Consider the following 20408-nt stretch of genomic DNA (forward strand, 5'->3'; position numbering starts at 1 on the left):
ACGTGCCCGTGTAGCTGGTCCTTCGCTCTGTTCCAGTCGTGCGCGTTTCAGTGGAGACGGAGTTTTCATCTTCCTCCTTCACAATCTCGTTTTCTTTGTTTTCCATCAGGCTTCGAGTATCCCACGACGCCTTCCGGAAAGCGAAGTTGGATTTGACGGACTGGCTTCGTTTTAAATTAGTCAAACCGCCATTGCTGGGTTGAATTACGGACTGCCGGTCCTTCACCCCACGATTGCCCGTGACATGGCTAAGACTTAGTATTCGTCTTGAATTTCCAGGATTTGAGGACTGGGTGGACGACATGTTTGACCTCATCGCGGTCCGTCTTTTCAAGGCCACGTTGACACCATTCCCGAGAATGCCACTATCTTTAGTAGTACTAGTGACGCTCTTCCGGGTTACAGTGCTAGCGGAGCTCGGAACGCGCTTCGGACCGACACCGTCCCCGGCAGGAGATCGACTAAGAAGCTGGCTGCGTGCGTGGTCTAAAACCCCTTCGACGATTCGACGTTCAAGGTCTTCGGCTCGACTCTCCATGAGCTGTACTTCCTCGCGGCGGATACGTAACGCCGTCTCCAACCCTGCGACTTCTTTGGATAGTTTGACGTGTTGCTTCGAAAGGTCGTCATTATCTCCCCTCAGCGAGCGAACCGATTCAAGCAGCCTCTCCTTTTCTTCATTTAACGCGACCACTTCTGCTTCAACCTTTTCTTTCTGAGCCAGTCTCTTTTCCAGGGCAATGGCCGTTTCCATCGCCTCTTTCTGCTTATTGTCGTGGTCCTCTGTCACTATCTTAGTCTGGGTAGCCATTAGCTCACTGACTTCCTTTGCCATACTCGCAAGTCTCTCGTGGATTTCATCAAGTTTGTCGATCCGGGAAATGGATTCATTGGTTGCGCTGGTCTCTTTCAACAATGTATCCAGCTTCTCTTGCGTTTGAGAATCGTCATATTTTTCTGGTTCAGGGGTTTCTTTAAGCAGGAGCGCATCCAACTTTTCTTGTACCTGAAAGTCATCGTACTTCTCGGGCTCGGGTATTTCTTTAAGCAAGAGCGCGTCCAGTTTTTCATGTAACTGAGTATCGTCGTACTTTTCGTATTCCGGCAGTTCTTTGCTGAGAATATTGTCCAACTTCTCGTGCACCTTGGAGTCGTCATACTTTTCATACACTGGTAGCTCTTTGCTCAGAATGCTGTCCAATTTCTCATGTACTCCAGAATCGTCATACTTCTCGTACACCGGTTCCTCTTTGGGTTCTTCGGGAGCAGGCAATGCCAGCTGAGGAAGAAGCGGTGGGATTGCCAGTGGAAGCGCAGTGAGGTCAGTTTTGAGCTCCTCCGTCATCTTACGCGAATGTTCGTAATGTTGGCCAACGATTGCTAAAATTTCCTTGACAGAGCTGAGGATTTCGGGATGCGAATCCGCAATGTGACGTTCCAACCGGTCTGTTGCTGCTAGAGCCTTCTCAAATTGGCTCTTCATGTCGTCATGCTGTGTCTTAACGTCAGCATGCATCTCATCCACCTTTACAAATGACTGGTCGACCCGTTCGAAAAACGTTTTCGCGTCATCGCTCATCCTATCGCAGGCTTCTGCCAGATTCTCACCCATACCGCCGATTACCATTTTGATATCCTCTGCAAGGCTCTTTGTGCTGGTCATTGTTTCTAAGGACTGTACATCCCTCTCTTCGGCCGCAGTAAACTTAGACTCTAAAGTGATCTGGGCGCTTTCATACTTCGAGATGATCTCGTTGAATTTCTCGTCTACTCTGGCGCCCAATTCCGACAGAATAGCATCCTTGCCTTCTTCTTGCTTCGCCAGGACCTCGGAATGCTTCTCCTCTTTCTCCATCTTGGCAGCTTCGCGGTCGCCGTGAGAGCGTTCGAATTCGCGACTTACCAGGTCAGAAAGTTCCTTTATACTCTCTGCCTTTGCTAGATTTTCTGCAGCATCATTGAAGCTCAAGACCATAGTTTTGAGGTCATTCAGGCCTTCATCGCTTTCCATGAGTTTTTCCTTGATTTCGTCCCGGAGACCACTTATCAACGCTTTGGCATCTTCTATCTTCTCCGCAAGACCGCCGTGTTCTATCTTCCGAGCCTCGAAAGCTTGGGCCGTAAGTTCGTTCTCCGTTTCCATTTTTTCTTTGAACTCGTTGACCAAGGTCGTGAGCAGCCCAAAATCATCCTTGGTAGGTAGAGTTTGAACGTCGGGAAGGACAAATTCATCGAGTTGAGATTTGATCTCGAAAAGCAAACCTTCGACATTCCGGAAGTCCTCCTTCACTATTTTTTCTGGATCGTCTTCGGGGTCTTTGGATACTGTGGTTTTAAGATCTTCAACTGCTGCCCAGACATCTTTAAGGACGGTCTCGAGGTTCGAAACATCACCTTTGGTTGGCGCCTCTGTTTCCACATGAGCAACAAAGCCACTGATAAGGTCCTTCATCTCCTTAGTCAGTACTTCTAAACCCTCCACTCGTTCAGCGGTGACAAAGCTAGCGTTGGTCGAAGCGGATAGCTCATCGAGGCGTGCTTTGATGTTATCGACGAGCAAGCCGACTGCTTCAACATCTTCTTTCATTGCTGTACCTTCCATTGGATTCTCTCGAGAGCCGATCTCGGAAACCAGGCCTTGCATTGCTTTGATTGCGTCTAGCATTTCCTCCAGATCCTCCTTTTTGGCGATGTTTGGGTCGATTTCGGGAATTTCAGGTACCGGTTCAATCGATTCTACTTTAATTTGCAATTGGGTGACCAGAACCTTCAAGCTTTCGATATCTGCTCCAATGGATGATTCGTTCGCTAGCATCAATTCTTTGCCACGTGTAGCATGCGACTCGTCGGCTTCTCTCTGGAAATCACGGAGCTGCTCAATCTCAGCCTTGACGCTCGCGAGGCCCTCCTTAAGTGTATGCAGTAGTTCATCATTCACATTTGTATCCGGCGCTTTGTTCAGGATCTTGTCCATATCGGAACGGAGAGCGTCAACACCATCATGGAACGCGTCGAGAAGTTCACTGGTGTTTGAGAGAACACTTTCATTGTCTCGCTTGCGACTATATTCATCAAGAAGCGCTTCGAAACTTTCCCTGAGCGCTGATATGATTTCTTCTTTCTCAGTTGTTGGATTGGACTTCACAATGGCCATACTCAAGGTCTCGCGTAAATGTCCAAACTCTTCTTTGAGCATTTCTGAGACTTCAGAGTTGCCATTTTTAAAGCCGTCGCTTTCAGTGATGTCGCGGATCGCATCGAGAATCTCATCCTTGTCGTTCGAGACGTTACTCCGGATGAGTAGGTTGCTCAGCGTTTGACGCAGATGTTCAAACTCTTTCTCCATGGCGTCTAACAGTTCAAGGGTATCAGTGGGGCGGTTTTGGGGGGGAATCAGCGATCGTCTTTTCGAGGTCCGCCTGCAAAAGCCTAAAGCCGTCTTTCACCGTGTCGATTATCTCGTCTTTGCCTGTAACATCAGCCGCCCGGTCAACATATGACTCTATTTCTCCCCGCAATGCTTCCAGCCCATCCTTGATTGCGTCAAGAACCTGCTCTGTATCCCTGCCGCTTGCTGCCGAATATTCTTTAAATTCATCTCTCATTTCAGCGACCACTCCATGAAAGTGTTCCACTACTTGCCCGCCAAAAGTATCACCGAGCGAATTAGAAGCATCATGGAAGCCAGCCCTAACAGCCTCAAACACTTCGTCGCGGCTGATTTCCGGTTCTTTCTGGGCTGGTTCATGGCTTTCGAACCCTTCTCTAACAGCGTTCATGACATCTTCACGGGATAAAGCCTCTCTTTCAAAAACTGCAGGAGGGATCGGCCATTCAAAGCTTTCCAAGCATTCACGTACGGCGTTTACGAGGTCATCACGAATCGAAGAAACGTCCGGCTCCACGCGGGGAGGGTCGAAATTCTGCAAGCCTTGGTTGATCGCCTCGACCACTTGCTCGTAGGTGGCTCCGGATTCGAAATCGTTTTTCTGAGGTTGGTATTCCTTCAACCCCTCAGCCAGACATTCCAAAATTTCGTCTCGTTCTAAACCAAAATTTTGAAGTTCAATTTCTGGTTTATATGTCTCCCAAGCCTCCCGCACAGCCTCCAGGATTTCATCTCGCTCTATTCCATTTTTCGCAGGCTCTGGAGGCGGCCGATTTGCAAGAGGGCTCTCTTCGAGAGCTCTTTGCAAAGTGGAATAAATTACTTGGTTATCAAGACTGCACTGCACCGGAGGTGGTGTTGGTCGATGCTGACTTTCGTGAATCACCTGCTGCATTTGCTGCCTTAATTCCACGAGCCCGCCTTCAACGATTTGTTCAATCTCTTCCTTACTAGGAAAGGCTGGCCCGTCGTCATTTGAATCTCGTCTTGCTTCAGCTTCTTCGAGTTTACGTGCAATGTCCCTTCCCATCCCTAGGACCTCACCCCGTAACTCGCGAACGAGTGCTTTAACCTCATTCGTAATTCCTCCGCCTTCTGTTACGCTGGCTTTGACACGTTTGAGGATAGCGAGCACGTCTTCTGCTAAAGCGTTCGGCGGTTGGGGTGAACCGCCTCTATCATGGGTATTCGCAAACTGGCCAGATACTTCACCGGAGCCATCAAACGGAGTACTACCGGTCGCTTTCGACCGTACAAGGGCACGGCTGTTTGGACTTTCTTTAACCACATTCAAAATTTCCTCCAACATTTTGAGCATTGGGCCATCTGTATTTTTGTCGGCAGGATTGGACTTCATCCCTTCGACAAGTTGAAGTAGCTGTTCCTGGCCTTCCTTTGTCGCCATTTCTCTTAGGACCTTTTCCAGGAGCGCTATGCTCGCGGAGCCATCTGTGGAGATTGCTGGTGACCCTGCCAACTCTCGTTCCATGGCTGCAGCGAAACTGCTGGGACTTGGAATGCGTGGAAGTGTGTAGCTCTTCCTGGAGCATGGAGAGGTATCTTTATTTTCGATCATAAACGGGCTGCTCCCAGGTTGCGCATATGAGCGGACACTAGATTCTGCTTCGAGAAGTTTAGACGACAAATTTGTAGCCAGCTCTTTTAGGCTTTTTCGAATGTCCTCATCTCGTGCATTAGTTGCAGCTTTAAGGCTGACAAGATCGGTAGCATTATCCTTGCTCCTGCGACTTAGTTGTGCCATTTCCTGCTGCAACGACGTTGCAATGCTAGTCAAACTGATAATCTGAGCGGAGAGGGCTTCGATACTCTGCGGATGCTGCTGGTGCTGCTGGTGCTGCTGGTGCTGTTGATGTTGTTGATGCTGTTGATGTTGTTGTTTTGGAGCTTGGTTTGTGCTGCTGGAGAGGACGCTTGCTGGTAAATCGATTTCGATCGGGATTTGCATATTTTGAAGCGCAAGCATGGTGGCAGATGGCGGCGTATTCTCACCGAGAATGGGCTTGGATAAATAACGGCTCGATGGGCGATGAGTTGGCGATTCACGTCCGGGTGGAGTAGATGTACTTGCTCGACTTTGCCTTTTTTCTGGGGTTTTATTCTCCGGTTCATAGACACCGACGCGATGTGCCTTCTCTGGCGACCTCCTCTCAAGATAGGAAGCGAATTCTCGGCTATTTGTCGTTGTGTTCTGCAAGGATTGCATCCGCTTGTGATATTGTCCCTTCACAAGAGATTTTTCGGGTGAAGGTTTGAGCGGCATTGGGTTCACTGTGTATGAACTCGGCGTGTTTTCATAACTTTTCTCTACCAGGGCAGCAGCAGCAGCCTGAATTGATGCGGAAGCATTTGCCCGTGTTGCGGGGCTGTTAGAGCCTGGATTCAACGGTAGAGGTGGAGGTGCTCTCTCCGGGTCGGCGCTATCCCACCTATAATCCACAGGTCAGTCTCACATTGACTTTGCAGGAGCACAGCAAACGGGCTCAGGACTATGGCTCACATACATAGGGATATGGAGGCGGCCGGCTTCTGAGATGGAGTTGTGGTGTCGATGGCTCTTGAGGACCAGTTCGCGGTCTGAATGGCCTTCTCGTTCGTTCGGGGCCATGGTGGAATATGTGTAGGAAGAAAATGAAAAGGCTCGCAATACAATTATTCAAAGGGTTTCGTAAATCGTTAGAACAATGACATGAAACCAAAACGCCCACAATTTTCAAATCACGCAGCTACTATCATGATCAGAGAAGAGCGGTGGAAGATGGATGTATGAAGCCGCGTCGAGCTCTGAGCGGGAAGAGGGTTGGGATACCAGGAAGGGAGGAGGAGTCAGTAGCGCCGTGATAAATAATCCCACGCACAACAGAGACCACAAAGGGAAATTGAGTCGACAACCAGCTGTGACAGACAGGGAAGGTGCACCGCAACACCCCGTCATTGGGCGCGTCGAGTAAACAAACAGGGATGCGTTGGTGGTGGGCGCGGTTGCCGGGGCGATGGTGTGCTTACGTTAGACGGACCCGGAGAATCTATCCGGAAATAGCATGGCGCACTCCTCGATAAGCGGGCCAATCAGCAGACGGCACACAACCCGCCCAAAAACTCGCACTGTTTGATCCCGAAATTTGAAGTGGTTGAACTCAACAGGCGTGCGGAAAGTCGACAAGTTACACGCTCTCTCAACATACGCCATCCGACATCCGGTCAGACCTTTTGAAAAATGAAGTGTATGTCGATCTCCTCGAGGCGGACGCTCATTGAGTATGGCGCTGTGCTGACTATACCTTATTCTAGTCATGAAGGTTGGCCGTGTGGCCATTATCACCAGAGGCCGATATGCCGGAAAGAAGGTACGACACAGCTGTTTTTCTCGTTAAATCATACCAGGAGGGATATACGATGTTTTTGAGCGCGTGGGGAAACCGACGAAGAGTTGCAAAATGAAGGAAATGGACTCGAACAATGGAGAATATGCGCCCGCGGAATTCGGGCAGAAGAAACGCGGACAGGATGAACAGGAGGGAAGTGGGACAACAGTGCGCTGACGATATCTTCTTTTCGCAATCTTCCAGGTCGTGATCATCCAACCATACGATGCCGGTTCGAAGGCCCACCCCTTCCCCTACGCCCTCGTCGCCGGTATTGAGCGATACCCTTCCAAAGTCACCAAGCGAATGGGTACCAAGACGGTCGCCAAGCGCAGCAAGGTCAAGCCTTTCATCAAGACCGTCAACTACAACCACCTGATGCCCACCCGCTACACACTCGAATTGGAGGGATTGAAGGGTGCCGTCACAAACGATACATTCAAGGAAGTGTCACAGCGAGAAGAGGCTAAGAAGACAGTGAAGAAGGCTTTGGAGGATCGCTACACGAGTGGCAAGAACAGATGGTTCTTCACTCCTTTGCGTATGTTGATTGTCCAATTGTTCCAGCTTTTTTTCGCCCTACATGGGGAAGCATTGGATTCGCTGACACTGTTTACAGGATTCTAAACGTGTTTTCTCGTTTCCTTTTCTAATGGGATGGTTCTGGTTGCTATGAAACCTTCGCGTCTTTTATGCATAGATACGCCATAGTCAGACGGAGTAAAAAATGGAAACAATGCATATCAGGCAATGACATGATGAGCCGAATATCCATTCTCCCTAATTCAAACGTCTTAGTTGGGTTGGATATCTATCCGGGAAACCGATTGTTGATCCCTATGGTTCCTGTCATGCTCCGAAGGAAGATAAATCTACATGAATATCTATCTTAGCAGAGGTCGCCCTATTTCGTGAAGTCTTATTGGTGAAGCCCGTCATTCTAACTATCCGAGGTCTGGTCCTCTGAAATCTCAACATGCATAAAGAACCTACTCAGATCAGCAGCCGTCTCATGCCATTTACCTCCCACCCAACTTATCAACTCCAAGTCGCTTGTGGCAACTTTCTTCCATTCCACTCACGCAGATCCCTCGAGTAACAGCAATGGATATCCCCACATCACTATCTGTCAATCATCACGAACCTCTGAGCACCCACAAGTACCACAATAAAAACAAGCTTGAATGGAATTTCGGCGATGGAATACTCAATGATGCCCAGATGTCATCACCCATTCATTGATTGTTACCAGCACTCTTCATAGCATTCAATCATTTGCTCAACAAAACATATACGGAGTATCAATAGATCCAACATCAGTCAGCTTACTACGCATACTTAGTTCGGTCAGACCAACAAGTGGACTGCCCAATGCAAGCATAGGTGATATCCAGTGTCTTTTGCCCATTAATAATATCGTCTTCTTTGCTGCGGTTAAATAAGTAATGAGCAATGCCGAAATCCGGTTCTAGCCCGGGTCGGTTCATTCAGAGTACGAAGCCAGCTAGCAAGGCTAAACACAAGGTCCAGATTCGTCACTTTTTGTACCCGAGACATGACAGGTCTTTCAACTCTCAAGATGTTTATCGAGCTCATCGTATCTACATCGCAACGCTGATTTGAAAACCAGAGTTTGCCATTTCTAGCCCCGACGCTGCTATTAATACATTCGAGCAAATTTGATAGACGATCATATTAAGTTAATATCCTTGGCTTGAGTCTACTATTTCTATGAATAAAAACTGTAGAAAGGGAGAAGGGCTCTTTAGTATATGTATCCACCTCTTTGTGAGCAATCGAGGAATAATCATCCAACCACAGATGTATCTAGTATCTAGTAATCTAGGCCTTCACTTTCCGCCCCTTGACTTTCGTTCTGTCCCCTTGTTGATGATGCATCTCCGCATCGACGCAGGGTCCGAAAATTGGCCCTAGTGGACAAGTGAAGAGACAAAATCCATTGAATTTCAATTGGGAAACCCCGCTTATGCAAAGATCAACTCCACTTGAGACTCCAGCACTGCCCTCACTGTGGTCTCGAAGGCATGCATGCCACGTAAATTTCAAAGGAGCTGCACACCTAGGTCTATCAAGTCATATTTCTATGAAATGTAGGTCGTAGCGGAACTGTTTGCATCATGAGATTTGCAATGCCAAAAGAGACCACCCATCTGAAAAGCATCCGCGTATTATTCTCTGTTCACAGCCCCGGATCGTTCGATGATCAGAGGAAGGGAGCATCGCGTCTCAAGAGTGTGTCCAATCCTGGTTCGAATTAGGACAGAATACTTGGAACGCGGTCTAACACGGGAAAGATCCCAGGGATGATATTTGAGGTATCGTCCTTCAGGTCGCCAATACGTTTCCCGTCTCAGGCATGAGCTCACCGCCCAGATTGGAGAGTAATATCTCTCCAGTTCCACCCGATATAGAAGCTGACCCCAAATCCTCACGGAATCCGACTGCACCACTGGGGAGGTTCAAATTTCCAGTACTGTGAAGAGAGTATTTCCTCCATCTTGGGCACGCTTCAAGTCGACATAATCTAAGGGAATGTCTTCAAGCAGTGTGCTTCCTTTGACGAGAATCGAGGGCCAGCCAGAACCTCTATCCTTGTCGATAATGCGACTTGAATCACGAGCAGGGTTTCGAAACTCTGCACAGTGCAGGCGCAATCTCTGGGAGTCCTAGCCATGGAACATTCCTTGCTATGCTGCGTGGATGTTATTTTAAACAAGAGGGAGTCCGATGAGAAATGGGCTCCGAAGGTAGGCAAGTCGTGCTTCCGAGGAGTCGAGAACAGGGCTTATCGAGCCTGGTATGCAGAGGACAGGTTGCTAGTTAGATAAGACAAATCTCACTCTGATGGCACGGATGCAAATCGTTCCTCTGCTCCACGGGTCTGGCTATCAAGTGCAGAGCCAGCACCGCCATGCAGCGTTGTCTCGTCGAGCCGTGTTCGACCTTGTCGATATCCCCCCGCTTACGTCAGCCACTTTCACATGTGAATTGGCCAGCTCCAGGCCAAAGGAGTCGCCAATGGCCTTTGCGCAAACCGCTGAATTGGCTTCCATCGCCATCAGTTCTGACGCTGATACACGCAAGCACGGCATCGCATTCCTGCTGGGCTCGAGCAATGGACGGGCGTCGATAACCCGTATCAAAGAAAAGGCAGTTCTGCACTGCCAGCAACCCCTCATTGGCACCCAGCCTGTTAAACTCACATGCATCAATTGCATCATCTCGTCCACAGGTGGGCCAACGCCCCATGAGCTGCCAGCACAAAGCAGACAACTAGCTTTCGAAACCATGCCATGGAACAGCGAGATGTCTGTGATGTTGATAGAAGGCCAGGTACCTCCTGCGTCGAATCACCCGCAGTGACCTTTCACATGTCAGTCGTCCTGGGCACTTCTTCGAATCAGATTGGCCCCCCAGTGTCGACCAGCAAGGGACCGCCAAGGGTCGTTGCGCTTCCTATCGCTGTGATTCGCTATCAGATACGGCAATCTAGAAGCATCAAGCGATAAAGCGCAACCCGGCATCTCCTCTTTGAGTTTCAAAGGCTGGGACTGGGAGGTGTGGAAGCTTCCTATGATTGCCCATCGATCCCGATATCATGGATCCATCCCGACCTCTTTACTAGGCGAAAGCTAGCAGTTCCCCTACATCCATCGCACCTTTTGCCTCCCTTTGCCGACCGCCCACCTATAGAGCGTCTGTCTTATTATATCTTCTCCTCCCGTCCCTCTCGGCCTCATCACTTTCACAGCGTCTCTTCACCAGCTTTTCAGCCGTTTGTTGCCTAAAGCAAAATCATATCCTGTCGCTTATAATCCAAAAGGTAGGCAGCCCTCCCGGTTGATCCGCAACCAAAAACTCTTTCCAACATCACTGACATCCCAAGCCAGTCGGCCACAATTTCTATACCATCGCAACAACTTCTTCTTCTTCCATCAATACATGCCTCACGCAGAAAAGGACGTCATGGGTGAACCAGCTGTCAACGGCAACATGCCGCAATCTCAATTCATCAACGTACGTTGTCAGGAACCACGGAGCTGACTCTCCCTTGCTAACCCCTTCTTTCTCCACTCTAGCACCTCACCTCATACCCCATCGTCCACGACTCCCTTGAAAACCTGAAAGCCAACCCGTATGGCCAGAAATCCCTCGAGCTTGCCGATCAGGGCTACTCTCAGTTCGCCAAACCGATTCTTCCCTACTTTGCCAAACCGTATGGCTACGTAGCACCATACGTCACCAAAGCTGATGAACTCGGAAACGAGGGTCTTAACCGCATGGACAGCACCATTCCCGCCGTCATCACCGCCTCAGAGAACATCAGGGGCATGATTGGAGGATACATGAATGCTCCATTCCGTCTTGCCGAGGACGGAAAGGGATACGTCCTCGATACCTACTCGTCTGAACGAAGTGCAGTGGGAGACGGATATTTCGCTCGCGGCAAGGCTGCTGTATCCACTGGATTAAGACTGACTGCCGACTCCTGCCTCTGGCTTCGAGAATATCTAGTTCCTCAGGCGAAAGCCAGCAACGGCAAGCCTCGTCAGAATGGGAACAAGTAAGCACCGTTCTCAGGCCGGCTTTTATCTGCTTTCTCGCTTCACCCTCGCTCCCTTTAATTGAGCGCGTTATCAGCTGCTACTAGATTCCACAATTTCACATATGTACTAGGGTTCTCTTCTCGTTCTTTATCTGGCTGGCATATCTCTTTTATCGTCTCACGATTTTATCCAAAAAGTTACAAAACCTTTCTACTTGTTTTACCTCCCCAAAAATCAACCCGCACTCTCACTCTCCCAACTCCGGTCGAGAAATTTCGTGTGTGTGTTTTCCCTCTAGTTACCACTCCTTTGGGCGGCTTCTCAATGGGCGTTCCGTTTACTGTAGATTAGTTTACGGTCAGGTTCCTCGCTGAAATAATATAACATTGGCTTGCATCGCAATTTCTTCCCACTCAATTAGCACATGCAAAAGGAGAAACACCACCATTGCTCCCATCCAAAGAGCAAAAATCCTCCATCTTTTGCCTCCCAGGAACTCAACATCACAAGCTCCAGAAGCTCCAAACTGCATGTGATAGTGGGGCGGTTCGTCCGGCCGCCACCGCTAGCACTGACCAGCCCACTCGGCCCTGACAGAAGTAGTTGTATCAAGATGGAAAGAAAACAACAAAAAAAACATCCGACGGACGAAAGAAGCGGGTAAAAAAGGGGGTGGCCAAATATACAGAAGCAGCCTTCAATATTGGCAGGTGTCTGACCAGCAATGCAAAAGCGGGCTTGACCGTGGCTTCCGGCGTCATACAGCAGATTCTAGCGGAGCCGCGGGCCCGGTCGCACAGATAGGAACGATTATTTGTTTTATATTTTTACCTGTCAGCTCGTTTCAGGCTAGGTTGCAGCCCTTGGTCGCAGACTATTTACCCGCGCACCCACACATTCCGGATGGTTAATAATATAAGAAAAATTTATTTCCCGAATTTGACGTTTCCATTGAGAAACCACTTTTAGTTATTAGTTCACAGTGAGGGAAAAAATAATGGATGATCTCATGTCTTCGGACGGGCCCGGACATCTGTTCCTTGGTTCGAGTATACCGAGTCACAACCAAACCAGTACCCTAGCCTTGCAAGCTCTCGCTGCTTTGTCCGATATATGCAAAAGTGGGCGTGCTTCTGGTATTTGCGAGTTGCATGGATTCGCTTCATGCCTCGGTCCACTGGCCCCTTGCCTGTGTCAATATGCAAATATGGCGGATGTTATGCCACAGACTTGTGCGTTAAATGGCCATATGACTCTTTAAAGAGGGTGCTGGAGCTCTCCAGTAATGTCCAAGCAATATCTTTTAGATCAACTTTTGGGAGAAGCAAGTGGGAGGACCCGTCACTAATCATCCCACATTCCACAGTCCTCGTTCGCGTGGTGGAAAGGGTAAAAGGACTTTGGTAGGAAATGTCGGCAATCAAAGTAGTGTCCTAGAACTGGGGAATGGGAGTCGCACTTCGAATCAACCCCGACGACAAAGGAGAACAGCTAAGGAGCTGTGCCTCAGATAAAAGCCCCACGCCCAAATAAATCTAAAAGTCGACAATGGAGCAATGTCTTTGGCGACTGATTCTCTCTGAGCAAACTTTAGGTCGTTTTCGAGCTGTGGTCAGAGAGGCTCACCCGTGTGTTCAAGTAACCTGTGCGTTTATGAAACACGCCTCTCTTATTTCCAGATGGAATGGAATATGAATTCACTGAGATTGGCCCAACATTCGTCTCACCTGCATGTCGTCTCCCCCGTTGTCGTTCTTCAGACCACTGGTGATGCTGAGATATTTTCCAGTTGAATCTCACGCCGGAGTTAGGGGATTTATAGGCCAGCTCGAATTATAATAGGGTAGTTCCTGTTGGGAGACCGTTCAGGTGTCTCTTGGGGCCCTTTTTACTCAATTTCCTCCTCATGTCTCATCCATTCTCAATTGGTTCCCGCGGAGCACAGATGATGCCAGGTAAAGTCAAATCCACCATACTGGACGGAGCGGATGCAGATGTTCAAAGGATTCATTAAAAACAGGGCTGGGCCGTAGGAGAGGTTGGGTTCTAGAGGCATCAGGCTGGTATACCCCTAGGGGTGGCTGAGATTGACAGCAAGCCAGCCGTAAATGAGAGATCGGGGACACAAACAATAAGACTTCTCCAGCCTTCTCAGAGGGCACATTCCATCGATTGGACAGCAACCTGCGCAGAAAGTATCCGTGTACGAAAGAGTACCCCGAAATGGAATAGCGCTTCGATATGGTCGCGCTGAGAGTCTAACTGGCACCGAAATGGTAACTAGCATCCAAAGTAATCATTGACCTTTCTTTTGCGGCATGCGAGTGACAAATGTATGATCATCGTCGTAGATTTGCGCTGGCAATATTGGTCTCTGTGCTTTGGGGTTAATAGCGCGCTGTTTGATATTAGGGAAGTTTGTCGATCAGAACCATCTCGAAAGTCGTGAGAAGTTATTAACAACTTCCTGGACTGTAGCCTTGTTCACCAGCAGTCAAAGGCTTCATCGATTGAAGCTTCAAATACAGTCGGCAGAATCGGCAACTGGAGAGGCGGAGCAAGGCGCTTTGGCAGGGTTAGCTATGTGATGGACAACACAGCCACCTCGTGGAGGATGGCAAGGGTCTTCACAGTTCAAGTTGAAAGGCATTCTCAATCTCCAGCCACTCGATACGTGGGGATTTGGGAGCAACCTTTCAGCCAAAAGTCCAGGAGTCGCAGCCAAGCCTTGTCCAGTGTGGAGAACTGAGGAAGCTTGCTCTCCACGGGCCATCACGAACTACATCATCCCAACTTCCCCCACGGCGATCCTGCGCTTCCTCTTGCAACCTGGGATCGCACATATATATCCACATCCTGGACCGACGTTGTGTTGCTACTCTCGAGCATTTTCCAAATATTCTCCCAATCTAGCTGTTGATCGTATCAGTCAGTTGTTATGGATGCAGACTCTGCCACTGTTGACAGCCAGAGCCATGGCAAAGCCGCCGTTCGCGACCAACCACCTGACGTCTTCAAATCGAATAACCGCCCTGGCGGCGGCGAAATTATCTCTGTCCAGCCTGCACGCCTCGAAGATCTCCAGCCGAGCTATGCTCAGATTTTGAACCATCCTACTCAGAGCACTGACGGCCATGGGTGGTATTCCGCAATCAGTGAGTATCCTATGAAACGCGCTAGTTCGTTCAGCAGCGGAAGCTTATCTATTTCCTTTCTACACAGTCCACGGTCTGGGTGAGTTGATCGGATGTCTGGGCGCCATTCCATGCTGCATCGTCTGCCCGAATCCCTTCAGGCCGGTCGACCAGGGACAAGTCGGCCTTGTTACCAAGTTCGGGCGTTTCGAACGCGCCGTGGACCCAGGTCTTGTCAAGGTCAACGTTCTTAGCGAGAAGCTAAAGACCATCGACGTCAAGATTCAGATTGTCGAGGTTCCGCGCCAAGTTTGCATGACCAAAGATAATGTCACCCTGCATCTGACCTCGGTGATCTACTACCATGTCGTCTCACCGCACAAGGTCGCCTGTGGTGTTGCGATGTTCGCCAGGCACTCATCGAACGAACACAGACGACACTGCGACAAGGTGGTCGTGCCTCGTGTGCTGCAGGATGTCATTGAGCGTAGAGAAGAGATTGCACAGTCCCATCAGAGAGATTATCGACGATGTGCCGACCGCCTTGGGGTGTCAAGGTCGAATCGATGCTCATCAAAGACCTCATCTTTAGTGATGAGCTCCAAGAATCTTTGTCCATGGCTGCTCAATCCAAGCGAATTGGTGAGAGCAAGGTGATTGCGGCTCGTGCAGAAGTTGAGGCTGCCAAGGTATGTCCTTTATCGGTAATCTCTTGGTGACAAGATACGCTAACCGTGTCCCTTTTTCAGCTTATGAGGGCTGCTGCCGATATCCTGTCTTCCGCGCCTGCTATGCAGATCCGCTACCTGGAAACCATGCAGCAAATGGCCAAGTCTTCCAACTCAAAGGTCATCTTCCTTCCAGCTCCCAACCAGACCATGTCACAACTTCAAGACTCCCTCAATCAAGCGGACAACGCTGGCGAAGGCCCCAGCCGACACAGCAATCCATTCGATGTCGACACAAACGACGGATTTCAGCAGGCGATGAATGCTCGCGTAATCGAGAACATCTAAACAAATTCTGCTCCTTGTGTAAGATTGATTCGCGTATGATTGTTTATGCAACCTAATTCGTATACGATACCCTGGTATGTACTTTTTGCATGATTGCTTAATATTTGAACATGGAAATGCGTTTGCATATTGCTGCACACTTGCCATGAGTCCACTCTTTTGAAGGAATGTGGTGACTCGTCACTCTGCTTGTGCTGGATTGCGCTGGTGGATTGCGATAAATAAATAATGCTCTGCCGATCGACGATATCTTTAATGTATCGGGCCTACATTTTTGTGCATAATTCAATATAATTAACCCTGCCTCCCCTTCTCAAAGTCACCACTCGTTAACACCCTAGAACCGTGTATCAAGCGCCCATATTATGCTTTGCTCTTTTGAAATGCATATGTCCAGAGTCGACAAGCCAGCTCAACACGTCCACGAAAATACTTTTATTTCTCTTACCTAATTTGACATGGATCCCTCACGCGACGCCAACAGCAGCTTCGGCTCTCATCTCCGCCGGGCCATGAAGCGCATGGCTAAACGTCCGACAGTTGGGATCTTCAAGCAATATATCAAGATCCACCGAGTCAGGAGGCAAACGGAACCCATTTCCGGGCTTAGGATAGAGACGGTGCTCCGGGATGAATTCTTCGTCGGAAGCGTACTCGTCGATAGGAGCTGCGGCGGGAGTAGGGTCAGAAGAGGCGATGGTGGTTGCGGGTGGATGTTGGGTTTGGACTTTTGCGGGGGGTGGAGAGATGGCACCGGCAACCTGCGGCAACGACGTTGACAGTGTGGTGTCTTGTGAAGTGGCGTTTGTTGCTGCGCTCGATGGCTTCGTGGGAAACGGAGCTATAAACGTAGATGTGCGTAGTTCCTTCAAATTGGCTGGGAAAATCGGTAACTCGGGGTTTTCACCAGATATCCGCGCTAACAGACCAACCAGAGCGGCATGAGAGAGACGAGAAAGATATCCCAATCTTTCCTCAGCGGTGAAATTCGATCCTCCGACGAGGTTTTGCGAATGCAGAAAGTTGGAATCATAAACGGTAGCAGTAACCGTTTCGACGTTTGAAACACCAGGTACTGAAGCAACAGATGGGGGGGCTTTAAGGGGTCTGCAATCACTACAGAACCACTGCGACTCCTTCTCACTGACTGTCTCTGCTTCCACCGGCGGATCATGACAGAATTGATGCCATGCCCCATTGCAATCGTCACAAAGCACGATTTGATTCCCTGCCGGGCTATGACCCCTCTGACAGTGCTCGCAGGTGATGTTGGCTTCTTTTACCCGCCGTATTCGTCGCTTCTTCCGGGGACTCCCTCCCTCGGGGCCTCCCACGGGAGACACTGCCGTTCCCGCCGCAGAGATTGGAGCTGGATCCGGTTGTGGAGCGAAAACAGTGGGTCGATGAATCTGTCGACCCGACTTGGTTTGAGTGGTAACCGTGGTGAATTCATCTGATCCATCCGAGTCCGAACCTCCAGCCTTGATGATGCTTTCTTCATCGTCATCATAAATTCCGGCCTTGCGCTTTTTGTTCCGTTTCTGAGCGGTTTTCTTAACCTGCTTCGGCGTCTTGCTGGATTGTAAATCAGGGGCCGCATTCCCCTTTGTCCCTGCTCCTGTAGTGCTGGGTAGAGGTGCAATTTTCTTGAATCCTGTAGCACCCGGTTTTGCAGATGCACGAGGCATTGTCGTATCGGTAGTAGGGATAAACGAAGTAGCTGTTTGTAAAGGGAGGCTCTCTCCAGCGGACCCAGCCGGCGTGAGACCAGAGTTGGAAGTTGTCGAGCGGCCAGTACTCGATGTAAGGTCGCCACTTATAGGCGGGAAGCCCGTAGCATTTGCACTATTTGAGCAACTTGCAGATCTTCGTGGAGAGACATACAGTTTCAGAGTTCGGGTTTGAGATCTGCCAGCACTCGATATGCCCCCAGCACCTATTGGCGAGAGAGTTGTTAGGCCGGTAACGGATTCAGTAGCCGAGGATGAAAGAGCGGTGATAGTACTGGAAGGGCTGAGGGAGACGCTCGGTACAGGCGCACAAGGTCTCGACAGAAGTTCACCCGTTTTCGCTTCAATGTATCCGCCAGGGATAGGAGTTGTGGTGAGAGCTATCGAGGATAGTTCCAATTCGTCCGAGTTTGATATTGGAGGAGCATCGGGGATGAGAGCAGGAGATTGCAATGCCTCGTCCATTATAGCAAAAAGGGAAGCACAACAGTATCTGTCGCTTCGCTAAATCATCTATTCACAGTCAATCAACAATAGCACTCACCTTCAATCACCATTCACTGTCCATGACGTTCGTCTGGCGGGTGTTGCCATTTGAGAATGCATCACGTGATCCACTCACTCGGACCTCATAGAAAGGAGGTCTCAAGGAAGAGAGGAGAATTGGAAAAATACTCTTCAATTTGATTGAAAAGTTATAAATCTCTGTGGGGTATACGGAATAGAAGTCATCTAATTCTAGCTTACATGTCTGCCAGTAGTCTATGGATAAATCGCAAAACAGAACGCCCAAAAAGAATGACTTATGAAACAATACCCTCTTGTCGCAATCGATCTATATTCTCACTCCCAAAACCCAGATCCTGGAGAACCTCATTTGTATGTTGTCCAAGGGTAGGAGGCGGCAATCGAATGCCAGGAGTCGCGTGGGAATACTTAACCGGTGTATTGACAAGCTCGATAGGTCCGCAGACAGGGTGCTCAATCTCTTGCACCATACCACGAGCCCGAACTAGTCAAGGGGGTCAGAAAGGTATATTCGGTGTTGATGGGACGGTTTTATAGCCTTACCATGAGTATGGTTGAGAGTCCCTTGAATATCATTCACAGCCGAATAAGGCATGCCACTGCCTTCTAGAATCTCCAGCCATTCTTGTGTCGTCTTTTGCTTGACGGTCTCCTCAATCAGACCGTCAATTACAGGTCGATTTTTGACGCGAAGATTGTTGGTGACGAATCGAGGATCTGTTTTCCACTCTGGATGGCCTAATCGTTGGCAGAGGATACCGAATAGATTATCGTTTCCACCACCAAGAAGAATGTCGCCATCCTTAGTTTTGTATCCTCGATATGGGACGATAGATGCTGCAGACGGTTAGGTTAGGATATGAATTGCGCCCCCCGTGCCTCGGGACTTACGGTGAGCAGTGCCCCATCTTCCTGAATCCTTTTCGCCGCTAATCAGAGCAGAACTGGCAAGGTTTGAAAGCGTAGCCACTTGACAGTCACTTAGAGCGGAATCGATGTGCTGCCCTTGGCCTGTTCTCGCCCGCGCCAAAAGTGCAGCCATGATAGCATTCGACGTATACAATCCGGTAGTCAAATCGGTAACGGCGACACCGACTTTCACTGGAGGGCCATCTCTTGCTCCGGTAATGTGCATCAACCCCATCTCAGCTTCAACCATTACGTCGTAACCCGCCCTTTGGCTGTAGGGACCAGTTTGGCCGTATCCGGTGATACTCGCGTAGATCAGCCGAGGATTGAGAGAATTAAGAGTTTCGTAATCCAATTTATATTTCTTCAGCGAGCCGGGTATGTAGTTCTCGACGAGCACGTCGGCATCTTTGACAAGCTTGTGGAGGATATCAATCCCCCGAGGATGGGCGAATGAAAGAGCTAGGGATTTTTTATTTCGGTTCACCTAAAGACAAGAAAGATTAGCGGACCAAGCAACAATGACAAAGACATCAATTGGCATACTGCTAGATAGTAGGCACTCTCGCCTGGGCCGTCTTTGGTTCCTTTCTTGTATTTGGCGTATGGAGGGCCCCAAGCTCTAGTATCATCTCCACGAACAGGATGTTCAATCTTAATCACTTCTGCACTATAATATGCCGGTAGGGCTCAGCAAAAAAGCCTCGTTTAGTACCTCGCGACGAAGGGTGCCATATCTCACCCTAAATCGCCTAGGATTTGTGTACAGTAGGGCTATTTGCCGTGAAGCATTAGCCCAGTTCCTAGTTACTCTCTCTGCAAAACGAACTTACACCCGCAAGCACCCTGGTCATATCCACGACGCGTATACCGGCCAATGGCAATGTGCCCTGCGATTTCACTGGGGTCGAAAAGCCCCGTTTCGATATCAGGGAGGCGCCATTGCTCAACACCACGCGGTTCGCTCGTCGTGCAAAGCTCTGAAATGGAATATATCCCCTCATCGTGCCAGAATGCAAAAGTACATACATTCAACTGTCTTACCTAGTTCAATCCCATTGCGCAGCAAGGAGGGGAGCTTTAAACCCCAGTTGAAGGACAAAAGACCGCGGAAGCTAGTCGGCAGTTTTGGAGCTAAAGAGAGCCCGAAGCCGCTGGCTTTTAGGCCGTCTGCCCCCGAAGCTTCCCCACATTCTCGGCATCGGACTTGGTGGCCGGTTCCACGCTGGCGATGACCAGAACAGAGATTATCCTGAAGTAATTAGTCTTGTTTTTACTGACGCTATTGGCTAGCAGTACGTTCAAGATGTTTACTGGACTGGTTGAAACCATCGGCGGTGAGTCACTTCGTCGCAGAGAACCTCCGCGTTCGACTAGTTAACCCACCTCGAATAGTCGTCACGGCACTTGAGCCCCAGGACGACACGTCCAGCGGAGGCGGTGGCACCTCGCTTACCATTTCAGATTGTGAGGAGATACTTACAGATGCGCAATTGGGAGATAGCATATGTGTTAACGGTGAGGAATTTGCGTCCATTCCCCTCCTATCACCCTATTCTGCGACGGCCCCGCTCACCATCATGGAAACTCACAGGAGCATGTCTTACTATCACGACTTTCGACAAATCTTCCTTCAAAGTTGGCGTGGCACCGGAAACTCTTCGTCGCACGAATTTGGGCTCCCTCGCATCCGGGTCTAAAGTAAATCTTGAGCGTTCAGTAACTGCCTCAACCCGGATGGGCGGTCACTTC

The 20408-nt window shown here is 49.5% G+C and overlaps 8 protein-coding genes across 8 annotated transcripts; 5 read left to right on the forward strand and 3 right to left on the reverse strand.

Moving 5' to 3' along the window:
• Positions 1–65: 65 nt before the first annotated feature.
• UREG_07315 (uncharacterized protein) lies at positions 66–6014 on the reverse strand (the record flags this gene model as incomplete). Its single annotated transcript, XM_002582496.1, has 5 exons — positions 66–164; positions 209–3340; positions 3447–3800; positions 3861–5835; positions 5911–6014. 5 exons carry the CDS (start codon positions 6012–6014, stop codon positions 66–68), a joined length of 5664 nt encoding a protein of 1887 aa, XP_002582542.1.
• Positions 6015–6623: 609 nt separating this feature from the next.
• On the forward strand, positions 6624–7664 carry UREG_07316 (60S ribosomal protein L27-A; the record flags this gene model as incomplete). Its single annotated transcript, XM_002582497.1, has 4 exons — positions 6624–6630; positions 6698–6753; positions 6976–7312; positions 7519–7664. The coding sequence occupies 4 exons, from the start codon at positions 6624–6626 to the stop codon at positions 7662–7664; spliced, it is 546 nt and encodes a 181-aa protein (XP_002582543.1).
• A 1972-nt stretch (positions 7665–9636) lies between these two features.
• On the forward strand, positions 9637–10155 carry UREG_07317 (uncharacterized protein; the record flags this gene model as incomplete). Its single annotated transcript, XM_002582498.1, has 1 exon — positions 9637–10155. The coding sequence occupies one exon, from the start codon at positions 9637–9639 to the stop codon at positions 10153–10155; it is 519 nt and encodes a 172-aa protein (XP_002582544.1).
• A 603-nt stretch (positions 10156–10758) lies between these two features.
• Positions 10759–11360, forward strand: UREG_07318 (uncharacterized protein; the record flags this gene model as incomplete). Its single annotated transcript, XM_002582499.1, has 2 exons — positions 10759–10809; positions 10872–11360. 2 exons carry the CDS (start codon positions 10759–10761, stop codon positions 11358–11360), a joined length of 540 nt encoding a protein of 179 aa, XP_002582545.1.
• Positions 11361–14277: 2917 nt separating this feature from the next.
• On the forward strand, positions 14278–15489 carry UREG_07319 (uncharacterized protein; the record flags this gene model as incomplete). The annotated part of the gene is made up of 4 exons (XM_002582500.1): positions 14278–14494; positions 14562–14960; positions 14990–15162; positions 15223–15489. The coding sequence occupies 4 exons, from the start codon at positions 14278–14280 to the stop codon at positions 15487–15489; spliced, it is 1056 nt and encodes a 351-aa protein (XP_002582546.1).
• A 467-nt stretch (positions 15490–15956) lies between these two features.
• On the reverse strand, positions 15957–17177 carry UREG_07320 (uncharacterized protein; the record flags this gene model as incomplete). The annotated part of the gene is made up of 1 exon (XM_002582501.1): positions 15957–17177. One exon carries the CDS (start codon positions 17175–17177, stop codon positions 15957–15959), a length of 1221 nt encoding a protein of 406 aa, XP_002582547.1.
• Positions 17178–18022: 845 nt separating this feature from the next.
• Positions 18023–19660, reverse strand: UREG_07321 (uncharacterized protein; the record flags this gene model as incomplete). The annotated part of the gene is made up of 6 exons (XM_002582502.1): positions 18023–18231; positions 18291–18584; positions 18639–19143; positions 19203–19326; positions 19399–19430; positions 19490–19660. 6 exons carry the CDS (start codon positions 19658–19660, stop codon positions 18023–18025), a joined length of 1335 nt encoding a protein of 444 aa, XP_002582548.1.
• A 302-nt stretch (positions 19661–19962) lies between these two features.
• Positions 19963–20356, forward strand: UREG_07322 (riboflavin synthase alpha chain; the record flags this gene model as incomplete). Its single annotated transcript, XM_002582503.1, has 2 exons — positions 19963–19993; positions 20052–20356. The coding sequence occupies 2 exons, from the start codon at positions 19963–19965 to the stop codon at positions 20354–20356; spliced, it is 336 nt and encodes a 111-aa protein (XP_002582549.1).
• Positions 20357–20408: the final 52 nt, after the last annotated feature.

This window comes from Uncinocarpus reesii, genomic scaffold, assembly GCF_000003515.1.
Source record: "Uncinocarpus reesii 1704 scaffold_5 genomic scaffold, whole genome shotgun sequence".
Taxonomy (NCBI): Eukaryota; Fungi; Ascomycota; class Eurotiomycetes; order Onygenales; family Onygenaceae; genus Uncinocarpus; species Uncinocarpus reesii.